General features: G+C 45.2%; 2 protein-coding genes across 6 annotated transcripts; one reads left to right on the forward strand and one right to left on the reverse strand.

Annotated features, from left to right (window-relative positions):
- Positions 1-1,134: 1,134 nt before the first annotated feature.
- pbxip1a (pre-B-cell leukemia homeobox interacting protein 1a) lies at positions 1,135-8,220 on the reverse strand. 5 transcript variants are annotated; one of them, XM_058046940.1, is made up of 10 exons: positions 7,996-8,220; positions 6,542-6,679; positions 5,908-5,995; positions 5,734-5,801; positions 5,153-5,654; positions 4,826-5,077; positions 4,492-4,535; positions 4,312-4,410; positions 4,061-4,232; positions 1,135-3,773 (listed from the first exon to the last, which is right to left on the reverse strand). In XM_058046940.1, exons 2-10 carry the CDS (start codon positions 6,611-6,613, stop codon positions 2,881-2,883), a joined length of 2,190 nt encoding a protein of 729 aa, XP_057902923.1. In that variant the 5' UTR covers positions 6,614-6,679; positions 7,996-8,220; the 3' UTR covers positions 1,135-2,880. The 5 variants fall into 5 exon arrangements, with proteins under 5 accessions (XP_057902923.1, XP_057902926.1, XP_057902922.1 ...); XM_058046943.1 differs by lacking the exon at positions 7,996-8,220 and adding an exon at positions 7,457-7,584; XM_058046939.1 differs by lacking the exon at positions 7,996-8,220 and adding an exon at positions 7,221-7,402.
- A 99-nt stretch (positions 8,221-8,319) lies between these two features.
- Positions 8,320-10,194, forward strand: cks1b (CDC28 protein kinase regulatory subunit 1B). The gene is made up of 4 exons (XM_058046961.1): positions 8,320-8,484; positions 8,675-8,741; positions 8,820-8,947; positions 9,543-10,194. Exons 2-4 carry the CDS (start codon positions 8,683-8,685, stop codon positions 9,587-9,589), a joined length of 234 nt encoding a protein of 77 aa, XP_057902944.1. The 5' UTR covers positions 8,320-8,484; positions 8,675-8,682; the 3' UTR covers positions 9,590-10,194.
- The last annotated feature ends 1,228 nt before the right edge of the window (positions 10,195-11,422 follow it).

The raw sequence follows: 11,422 nt of genomic DNA on the forward strand, positions 1-11,422 counted from the left end.
TTCAAATATTTGCACACACCCGTTTTATATGTATATTTGGTTTCAATCAGTCATTGGAACACATTGTATTTACAATAATCAGTCTATTTATTGGCAATACATTAAGAGTTGTTTTACATATGGTCACAAAAGAGTTTATTTTAAATACAAAAAAATATGACATGAATTATGTTTATGGGCGGCACGGCGGTCTGGTGGTTAGTGCGCAGACCTCACAGCTAGGAGACCAGGGTTCAATTCCACCCTCAACCCTCTCCGGGTACTCCGGTTTCCTCCCACATTCCAAAAACATGCTAGGTTAATTGGCGACCCCAAATTGTCCATAGGTATGAATGTGAGTGTGAATGGTTGTTTGTCTATATGTGTCCTGTGATTGGCTGGCCACCAGTCCAGGGTGTACCCCGCCTCTCACCCAAAGACAGCTGGGATAGGCTCCAGCAGCCTCCGCGACCCTCGTGAGGAGGAAGTCAGGCGGCGAGGAGTACCACACCATGCCAGGATGTGGTGCGTCTTGCCGACGAGATGGGCTGCATCCCATCCACACCACCGGCCCTCATCTTTGCATTTGAGACATACGGGCACATAACATGTGATGTTACATTCATCACTAATAGTGTGCAAGGTCGAACTTGCCTCATTTTTGCCTTTCATGGGTGTATTTTATTTTGAAGTTTACCTTGCAGTCTTTGCAAAGCTGCTGGAAATGTTAATCTCTCTCGTCTGTGGGTAGAGGCGGGGCCACTAGCATACACATGCGGTGCAGAAGAGTACCTTGCAGAAATTTGCAATATGTACATTTTTGTTCTTTGCTTTTTCTTTGCAATCATCTCCTGACATCCCTACTGATACCCAAAGTTGCTTTCATTCATTTCTTTCTCCCCATGCTGCCAGGTTGCGTCACGTGTGCATTGCTGACCTGGTGGGAGAATTCAAAGCATGACGTCCCATCATTGCTCTCATTCCTGTTCGGGAGCATGTTGCGCAGGATTTGACGGCCAACTGGTTGGTTCACGTAGCTGAAGTTAATCTGCAGATGCGCCTTTCATCTGCGGGGAAGAGTTCAGATGTTAACAGCAAGCTAGGCACAGCTCCATTACTACACACTTGCATGGAAAATAATGAAATAAAAGGGTATTAGACTCTGGTGATAATTTATTGAACGTAACACTGGACAGAATCCTGGGAGTGAAGCAAATAAAAAGAAAACTACATGCACTCGAGGAAACATAGCTCCATATTGTCCCAGAAATCAACTCATGAAGATGCATCTGTAACTTCCAACCCCTTTGGTCTAAATACAAATAAATGTTCCTTGAAGAAATGTTGCCACTCATCCCCATGAAACCTCTAATACTCTTAGCAGTAATACTTTTACTTCTAGCAACAAAGGCACGTTAAGCAGATTTAACATTGAGCACATTCACGTTTGTTTGACTTCAACACTTTCCAAAACAAAAGTGTGGCAGCACTAAATAAATAACTTCACTTCAAAAACTCTTGTACCATTCATCAGTCAACCAAATATCCCAAAAAAGCAGCTTTTTCTTCCCACACAAACTATACTGCATTACTTGTGTGTACTCAATATAAACAAGGACAAAAGTACTGGGACTTCATTGCTCAAGTTGACATCTTGATTATTATATATCATATCATACACGCCTGCATGTGTCCCAAACCTTTGGGTGTACATACTGTATAGTAGTCATTTCTACCATGATACACGCTACTCACTAGGGTCACGGGAGGAGGGGTCGGGGTTGCTGGAGCTTATCCCAGCTGTCATCGGGCGAGAGGCGGGTACACCCTGGACTGGTGGCCAGCCAATCACAGGGCACATATAGATAAACAACCATTCACACTCCCATTCATACCTATGGACAATTTGGAATCGCCAATTAAGACAACTTTTAAGAGTACAGAAAACTTTAAACAGAAATTTACGACTTTAACTTAAATTTATGACAATACTCAATACAAATTTAGGAGACGAAAATGTTGTCAATTTATGACTTTGTTCTTGTTAATTGACAAGTTCATTCATTTTCTACCACTTATCCTCATGAGGATTGCGGGGGGTGCTGGAGCCTATCCCACACCCTGGACTGGTGGAAAGCCAATCACAGGGCACATATAGACAAACAACCATTCACACTCACATTCATACCTATGGACAATTTGGAGTGGCCAATTAACCTAGCATGCAAACTCCACACACATATGGCCGAGGGTGGAAGCTGTGAGGGCCGCGTGCCAACCACTCGACCTCCGTGCAGCCCACACGTGGTGCACCGACTACCAAATAGTACAACATACAACCAAGTTTCAAGCCCACAGAATTGTCCCTTGAGAAGATAGTCCCAATACTTTTGTTTACATATGCTACTTGTCTGTAGTGCATTTGGGAAAGAAAGGTTAATACTTGTTTTCTGTAGTAGTTGTGCACCACACGTTCCCAAGGGACCCCCCCCACTCGTGTCAAACATCAAGTCCAGCTTTCACATCACTAAATCTTCAGGAGTATGAGCACCGCTGTGGATTATTTTTTGCCCTGTTTGTACAAGTCGAATAAAAAGCTGGCCTCCTCAAACTGGTCGAACCGGCTCGACACAAGGGAAGATGGATGTCGATTGATCCACTGGGATTTAGCGCCAAGAACGCTCCAAGAATCCGTCCTAACTTGATGACTCGACATGCAGGAGGTAAGCAGCAGCAGGAAGAGGAACAATGTGAAGAAAAGTCCACACAGAACAGCAGCGGAGACAAACCACAACGTAGGAGAAACAGCCGAGAACAAGTGGAGCGTATGATGGACTCAGAGGGATGTGTGTGGACTACAATTACAGCTCCCAGAATCCCCCCCAAGTGTGGAAATCCGGCTCAGGCGGTGGTGGCAAACTTCCACAGGGCCTCCCTCTCAAACTCCTCCATCTCCTCCTCCAGGGAGTCGTTTCCCCTGCGCCGGCCGTCCTCCACCACGTCCACCATGTCCTCCAGGATGTCCGCCACGTCCTCGGCAAAGTCGGCGAACATCACCTGGTCGTGCATGAAGACGCCGTCTCTGAAGAAGGTGGAGGCCAGCCTACGGATGGCGTCCTTGCTGAAGGGCGGCGTCCCCTCCAGCTTGCTCAGGTAGCCATCCAGCAGCTCTTCGAATTCGGGTAGCTCCACCGGGTAGAGGCCCTCCTTAGCAGCGCAGTCCTCCACAGAGGTGCAGGACGTCCGGGGGCGGATGTTGCGTTTCAGCTTCTGCTCCTGGTCTCTCCAGAAGTCACCTGCGTTGATATGGGGCTTGCGGGATTGCTGCTGCTGGTGTGAAGCCTGACGACTGTGCCATGGTTTCTCCTTCCTCCTCTCCTCCCTATCTTGGCGGCGCTCATGCTTCTTGGTCTCCCACTCATCCTGATTCTTCCGCCATGATTCCTTGTGAGAGTTGGGCTTTGGAGACTTCCCCTCTTCTTTCCTGCCATCTTTGTCCCCTTTCCGCTCCTTGTCTTTGCTCTTGCTCCGTTTCCCTTGGGGCCCCAGCGACCGCCTGACGCCCCACCGCTCCACCTGGTCGGAGAGCTCCCTCCGGATCTCCTCAAGGCTATCAGTCACTGCCCTGCGGTGGCCGCCATCTTTTTTCATCCCTTGCAGCCTCGTCTTGCTTTCGTCCAGGAGAACCTTCTGCCTTTTTAGCGCCTCCTTCACCTTGCCCTTCTTCTCTGGTTCAGCAGGACCAGGGGCGGAGCTTGACGGTGCTGGCTGGGTTTCACTGGATTCCAGGTCAGCTGAGGGAAGAAAAACCATGAATCTCAATCATTTTTGTCTCATTTCAGTAATATGCCCAAAATGAAAACCTATCTTCGACCACAGAGTGTATTATATTGCGCAATACAATGCAATGCACCCATGTTAAGCCTGCATTAACCCTACTGAGGAGTTCTCTAACCCTAAAGTGGATGCTAAGTGGAACATGCATGCAGAGGTGGCTGAAGCTACTGGATGTTGACCACTAATCATATTCCAAACATCACAAAGGTTGAATCATTCACGGCAAAAAATCCACGCGTGTTACCTGCAAGCAGGCTTAGTTCAGTCACCCTGGCCCGCAGACTTTCCAGTTCTTTCTTCAAGTGCACCATAGATGACAGCTCCTCGCCCAGATTCGCGCTTACCCTTTCCAGATCCGCTTTCTCCAGTATGTCGCCGCTCGTCGACACCGCTGTGTCAAGCTCATTTATCTGAGACTGCAGAGATAAAGAAGAGTTACTGAATCATCTATTCACGGCACCGAGGACCTTGGAATCTGCATCTAATGGGACGGACTTGCAGGTGAGTCTCAAGAAGAGTGATACGTTGGTTTTCCTTCATCAGTTTGTCTAACAGTGCCTTCATTTCCTGTAGATTGCTGCTGCTTGGCCTGTCCTGGAGCGGGAAATGAAAGACATAATGAGCAAATTGAGCCGTACAAGCTGGACACTGACTACTCCAAAGTGACAGGCAGACCTGGCTTGGTTCTCCATTGCTGACTTCGGAGGCGTCAAAGTCACCTGTCAACAGGCAGGAAGAACACAAGCTGTCAGCAGCAGTGGAAAGTGCATTCTCTGTGCTCAAACACTGCTTTGGATGGATGTTATTCCACCTCATACATACAGGAAGTACAAAGAACGCTGACTACCCCATTTGGAATGTAGCTTAGTTGGCTTTGCTTGTGTAACTGCATCAGTCAGGCCTGCTAATAAGTGCTTTGGACCAGCTTACTCCTTATGTCGGCTACCATTCACGTCAGAGGAACTCGTTCCTGGTTCAAAATGAGCCAGCGGCCATGTTCCATGCTCACCAGAGAGGAAGAGGGAGCCCAAGAAGAGCAGGATAGCAGCCCCCACCACGCACTTGTTCATGGACCACCAGGACTTGTCCTCATCCTTCTCCACCAGCCTTAACTCCACCTCCTCATCCTCCTCCTCCTCCCCTTCTCCCTCCTCGTCTTCCTCCTCCGACGCTTTTGACCTTGCTGTGTCAGAGGATTGGAAAGCCCTCCTCCGGAGTCCATGGCCACTTGAGATCTCCATGTTGAAGCTAGCGGGGAATTCTAAAAGGAAGAATGGAATAGAGTATGAAATCTTTAATACATCATGTTAGAAATAGAAATAAACAGTTTGGGTACCTTCATCTTCCTTCTCTTCCTCCTGCATTAATACATCCTCCTCTTCATTAGGCTCCTCTTCTGCAGCACAAACTGTTTCCGGGACAAGGTCCTCATGAGCAGGGCTGTCTGATTCTGCCCGTGCTGGTTCTACCAGGCTGGGAACCTCAGAGAGTGCGGTGGTCTCAGTGGGGACATCCACCTGTGACTCTTCAGCGAGTCTAACCGGGGTGTCAGCCTCTGGTTCCTCAGTGACAAGCCTCTCCGTCAGTGCGGCATCAAGGAGGGTGTCCTCTGGCTCATCTGCAGCGGCGACAGCGATATCCTGGGGCGCCAGGAAATCGATGCTGGAGACAAAGGGCACGCTGCACAGGTGCTCGTTGTCGCTGGGCGAGCTTGTTACGATGTCGTGAATGATGGGAGCTTGGCTCTCGGTGTCCGGTTCTGGTGGATAGGGGCTGGGTGGGCTTGGAATGGAGGGGATGGGACCCTCGCCGGACGCTGGGGAGGTCTCCTGACACACCTAGCGATCACATGACGACATCTGTGTTAATCTCGACAATCTCTGCATACCAACAACAACAACATAGTTGTATCGCAACCTGGTGGCCTTCCTCTGATAAGACACTCTCTACTGGAATGTCACTTGGCTTGAACTCCATCGCAGCACCTGCAACAACACACACACACACACACACACACACACACACACACACACACACACACAGCAATTATCAACTTTACATTTGCTCCTGTGTCTCGTCTCCTCTGAATACCTGCTGCCATGTCCTCAGACAGACTGGGGGCATCGCCCAGGCTCTCCGTGCCATCATCCACTGGCCCCACGTTGTCGCCAGCTGCTTCCTGTGGAAAGAAAACTTGTTAACTGCAGAGCATAGCAGCCATTATTTGACATTATTTGAGGCTTGTGTCAGTGTGGCCCTACATGTTATGCTGCCAATTGGTTGAATGTTACTTCCTGTGGCAATGTAGATGTAGAGGCCACTACAGCATAGCGCTCTTGTCATGTCAAGGATCTTTTATCTAATCACATGTGGCTCTTTGACTGGTGTTAGACATGGATCATTCACAGTGAGTTGGATCTTCAACAAGTGCCATGTATACAAAGGATCCGAGTATTGCTTTGATGTCATCATACACCATAACACTTGTGTTGTCATATATAGGATCTTTGATTGCTATGTTTGCAGTAGATACTTCTTGTGTAAAATTTGATTAGCATTTTTGCAGTCTGGTCATCAAAATTCCTGTTGCTGTCATATAATGGATCTCTGACAAGCAGCAGTGTTGCTAGATAGAGAATCTTTGACTTGTACTACCATTAGACTTCATTTTCTTAATTCATACCTTTATTACTTTTATTCTAAATTATAAGCGATACACTCTTACCTCGGGGGACAGGAGGGTCCAGCTATTGGTTGAGGAGCCACTGCTGCCGGTGCTGTTGCTGTTGTCCGACATTGCCCTCTTCAGGCTCAACTTGCCGCAGCAGGGACACTTTTAGTGTTTTTTTTTTTAAACACAATCCTGTAGACGACAGAATTGCTTGAAAAAATGACTCACGCAGTCTATATGGATAGCGAAAGCTAAGGATGGAAACAGTCTTGCATAGCAACACGAGCTGTTGTCACCCACTTCGGTATATGGCATGGAAAACAGCCTTGATGCACCGTTCACGTAGGATAAAGACTAAAGATTAACGCCAATGCACGTTATGTAACGACACGGTGCCTCCCATGACAACATCCCGACGCGCAGTTCAACGAAAGGTCCGGTGCGGATGAATGATTTGAATCACTGCTGTTATTACCAGTATTTGACGCGAGTGGACGACGAAATGACCAAAAATGGCCAACCACGATAAAACAAAAGGAAATACTTACAAGATGCAAGATTACAAACGTTTGCACGTCAGTGACGATAGAATTTAAAGGCAGGCGATTGTGATGGTAAACAAAGGATGCTGACTAAAGTCCCCACGAACACTTCCGCGTTCGCACTAGCAGCGACACAGCCTAACCGCACGTCAGCATTCTAAATACAAACGCAAACGACACGCCATATTTACCCTGCTTCTTTTGGATGCAATCCCTCGTATAAATATACACTTATTTCGCAAAAAAAGACGCTCCTCTCGGCCCTGTGAACTTGGGAACTTCGGGAATTCCAATCTGCGTCACGGCACTCCAAACTGTCCTCAGCCAATAGGATTTCAAGACAGCCTCTGTCAAACCCGCCCTTTGGGCTGCTTTGAACCAATCAGATAAAAGTGTCGCGTCAGGCTAAAATGACGGACATGCTCACGTTGATAGATGCAAGCAGGTGAACGCGGCAGGTGATGGTGACTCTAAAGGTCCTTCTCCCCCCACAGCAGCTCTTTATTATACAACTTAAAGCGCAAATGTAACCCTGACAAGTGCTCGCACATGTATTTATACACAAGAGAAAGACAGGCGTGGACCAGCCGTTCACTGACACGTCTGCACATCTATATTTGACCGAGGGGGCTTACCAGAGTGAACAACTCCTCCACTCCAGTTGCTCAGGGTACTCATTTATTTCATCATCTGCATCTTAAAGAGACTATTGCCTCAACGTCATATTTATCTGGAATGCTCTTTGATAAAACGCTACGTAGTGCAAAGTGCCAACACCTCAATGAGAAACAAACGGTTCATTATCATGCACAACAGCAGTCCTTTTAACCACAAAAAACGACAAACCACAACTGCATTAGTATCTCTCTGCCACAGTAAACTAAAACATTAGCATTATTATTTTTGTAAAGTTACTTAAAAGTAAGCATTGAAATAATGAAATCATGGTATAAATTATATACTTACCTAACAACCGAGGGATAAAATGCACGTTATAGTTAGTTGTGACACTTTTACTAGTTATTGTCAAGTTTGAATCAGAACGTTAATTTATTTGGAAATACCCTCTCCTGCTATTAATTGTACGAGTCACCATATACATTAAACGTCATCCTTCCAAGATGAAACTATTATCAACAAAGATAAACACAGAGACGCGAGTTATGCACCAACAAAAGTATGTTGTGTTTCCTACCAATGGCGGCCAATTGGGAGACGCAGTTCTATTACGTCATCATTAAACGACGGGACATGTTCACCAATAGCAAGAGGGTTTCTTGCCGTCATCAGCCAATGAGAAGAGGCCAGGTCTATTTGAACAGTGAAAAGCGGGCTGTGTAGTATTTAACTGAGAAACAAAGGGATTGGGACCACCTCGCGAGTAGTTACCATAGCACACTATAAAGCCGCAAACATCGCGCATTTATCTCAGGGGAATCGTGGCTATTGTTTGAGGTAATTTTGAGGTGTCTTGTGTTCTGAAGTGGGTGTTTTTTCCGCTTTTAGAATGTCAGTGTCATTGAAACGCGTTAGCATGCTAGCCAAAATACGTGAAATGATATAAGCATCAATATGCCCGTGAACAGTGTTAACTTTATTTTAGCTGTAATTGAACTATTTTTTAACGCTGTATATTTCTCATCAGGCTTCAACATGTCCCACAAACAGATCTACTACTCCGATAAGTATGACGATGACAAATATGAATATAGGTACGGAATGCTAATGTGTAAATGTTCAGCTAACGACACGTATATCTGAATTATGTCTGCTTTCGTCTGTTGTTGTAGACATGTAATGTTACCCAAGGATATTGCAAAGCGTGTGCCAAAGACCCATTTGATGTCAGAGTCCGAATGGAGGAACCTGGGGGTCCAGCAGAGTCAAGGATGGGTGCACTACATGATCCACCAGCCAGGTACCTTGCATTCACTGACAGCCACTGACTGACAACCACTGACTTATGATAATCTTGTTGGGAAAACCTGTAAACTGTTGACCATAGTTGGAATAGCTGTCACATAAAAAGTACATTTGCTTTGATCTTCTTAAACATGAAACATAATGGGGTCTATTTATTGTTCCACTCCAAGTTTTGAACAGACCCATAAAAAAATATTTTCTGTCTAACATGACAATTTTAGGTAAAGTAATTTCTACAGTTTAATGATTTAATCAATACTGTATACAGTATTCTTACTCTCAGGTCCGCTTGACGCCATCTCCGAATGAGTTGTCAGTGAGACAGCAGCGCTTTTGGAGTCTATTTTTAAGCCGAAATGCTGGACCGTAGTGATCTGGCCATGTTAAGAGAGCCGTCTTTGTAGTAAAGACTGAACATGCTCTTTTAATGTGAAAAGATAATATTAAGAGCACTGAACATGCTCTTAATATTAAAAATGTGACAAATCCAAATGGTACTACTACTAATTGACATCTCACTGTCACATCACTCAGCCATTTTCCTTCTTTAATACTGATTGCCCCCCACTTTTTTTCTTTTCACCCTACAGAGCCACACATTTTGCTTTTCAGGCGACCTCTTCCCAACACGAAGTAAAAAAAAAAAAAAAAAAAAAATGTAAATGCACACAAAACTCCATGCAGGATCCGCCAACGAGACAATGTGCCACACATCAAATCACCTGAAAGTAGCCAACATACTGTTGAATTACTAAGATCTTCCTGCGTGGTGATCGACCTGGAATGTTTGGGGACCAAGAGGTAAAGAATTGCGGATGTTGAAGGAACATTTACATTACACCGGGGGTATGAAGAGAAGGAAAAGGGAGAGGAAAAAAAGACTTCTGCACTGCTGTGCTGTTCGGAAGAAATCACCTCATCTTGTGCTCAACCTACCTGCATGTTCTCAGTGCTAAGATGTTGCTCCAAAAAAGTGGGATCGTAAGTCCATGAAACATTAAAGTGCAGCTTTGAGTGACATGTTGCTGCTGGGTAGAAATGCCATTTTGACACTGAACATAAATGACATTTTACCGTTTATTTCTCATGCGCATGACGAGCTGCATTTGTTTGTAATTAAAACGCGACCCCCCCACACCTCAAAAGAGCATGCTGGCTGACTGAATCTATCAAATCTATTGGTGAGTTGAGCAGTATTTATGAATGTTGACATTACAAAATAAATGATTTTTTTCTTGTGCACTTTTACTATGTGTCACTATGCCACCCACTGAAATCAATAACAAACTAATATCATTCGATAAACACCGAAACAGCACCAGTGTGCAGTGGTCAATGGAATATACAGTATTTCTGTGTCTATACATACACTATATTGAAGACTTATTACAGTAATTATCATCACTGCTGGAGCCTATCCCAGCTGATTTTGGACAAGTGGCAGGGTACACCCTAGACCAGGGGTCTCAAACATGCGGCCCGCGGGCCAAATGTGGCCAACATGACACTAGTTTGAGGCCCCCGCCTTGATATGAAAGTTTAATGTTAGTGCGGCCCGCGCAAGTTTGATACGGATGCTGTATGGTATCATGTACCCAGAAAAAATTATTACGTTTGATTAATGTTCATGTTAAAGGTTAAATAACTGTTAATAGTTATCCTCCCTAGAATCATATTAATAAATCGAAGGTTCTTTTGTTACCCGGCTATTACTGAGGGATATAGAACAGCTTCACCATCAGCAACCTCTTCATCTGACTCACATCATCTGTGTCTTCTGGATCATACTCCACGTTGTCCTCCTGCTTATCTCAATGGATATGCTGGTCTGTCCTCTCCGTCATTGTCACCAACAATTTGGTCCAGATCTTGTACTGTACTGTACTGTACTGTACTGTACTACTTGCCATTCTTTCCATGATTCAAATTATAAATGTAAAATCAGTCAGTCAAATGAGTGAATTCATCTCACATGTCTGGACCTTGTTTTTCTACTGGTATACTGGAAAAGCGGTCAAAATGAGAATCACCTGAAGCTTACATGATGAGAAGAGGAGCTGGTTGTCATTGTGTTGGCTAATTGTACACTTTTAATTTCAGTTTTGGCTCCTCATTATTACCGGGTGGAAACCGACCCGAACAATACAGTGGTCATAATTTCAACCAGACCATTTTAAAATTTAGTAAACATTTTTTTTGGGGTTTTATTTTGTTGAAATAGAGTTTCCTGACAAAGTCAAAAAGCATTGATGCAATAAACAAATGTCATGTGATTCTTTTTATGCATTAAAATGTAAAACGGGGGTTTAGTGGTTAGCGCGCAGACCTCACAGCTAGGAGACCAGGGTTCAATTCCACCCTCGGCCATCTCTGTGTGGAGTTTGCATGTTCTCCCCGTGCATGCGTGGGTTTTCTCCGGGTACTCCGGTTTCCTCCCACATTCCAAAAACATGCTAGGTTAATTGGCCAC

Source organism: Doryrhamphus excisus, chromosome 14, assembly GCF_030265055.1.
Source record: "Doryrhamphus excisus isolate RoL2022-K1 chromosome 14, RoL_Dexc_1.0, whole genome shotgun sequence".
In the NCBI taxonomy this organism is placed as follows: domain Eukaryota; kingdom Metazoa; phylum Chordata; class Actinopteri; order Syngnathiformes; family Syngnathidae; genus Doryrhamphus; species Doryrhamphus excisus.

Coding starts and splice junctions, on each gene's coding strand:
- pbxip1a (XM_058046940.1), bottom strand. CDS start 6,613: ATGTCGGACAACAGCAACAGCACCGGCAGCAGTGGCTCCTCAACCAAT. Junction 5,802..5,907: donor GTCTGAGGACATGGCAGCAG/GTATTCAGAGGA, acceptor GTGTTGTTGCAG/GTGCTGCGATGGAGTTCAAG. Junction 4,536..4,825: donor GGGCTCCCTCTTCCTCTCTG/GTGAGCATGGAA, acceptor GCCTGTTGACAG/GTGACTTTGACGCCTCCGAA.
- cks1b (XM_058046961.1), top strand. CDS start 8,683: ATGTCCCACAAACAGATCTACTACTCCGATAAGTATGACGATGACAAA. Junction 8,742..8,819: donor GATGACAAATATGAATATAG/GTACGGAATGCT, acceptor CTGTTGTTGTAG/ACATGTAATGTTACCCAAGG. Junction 8,948..9,542: donor CTACATGATCCACCAGCCAG/GTACCTTGCATT, acceptor TTCACCCTACAG/AGCCACACATTTTGCTTTTC.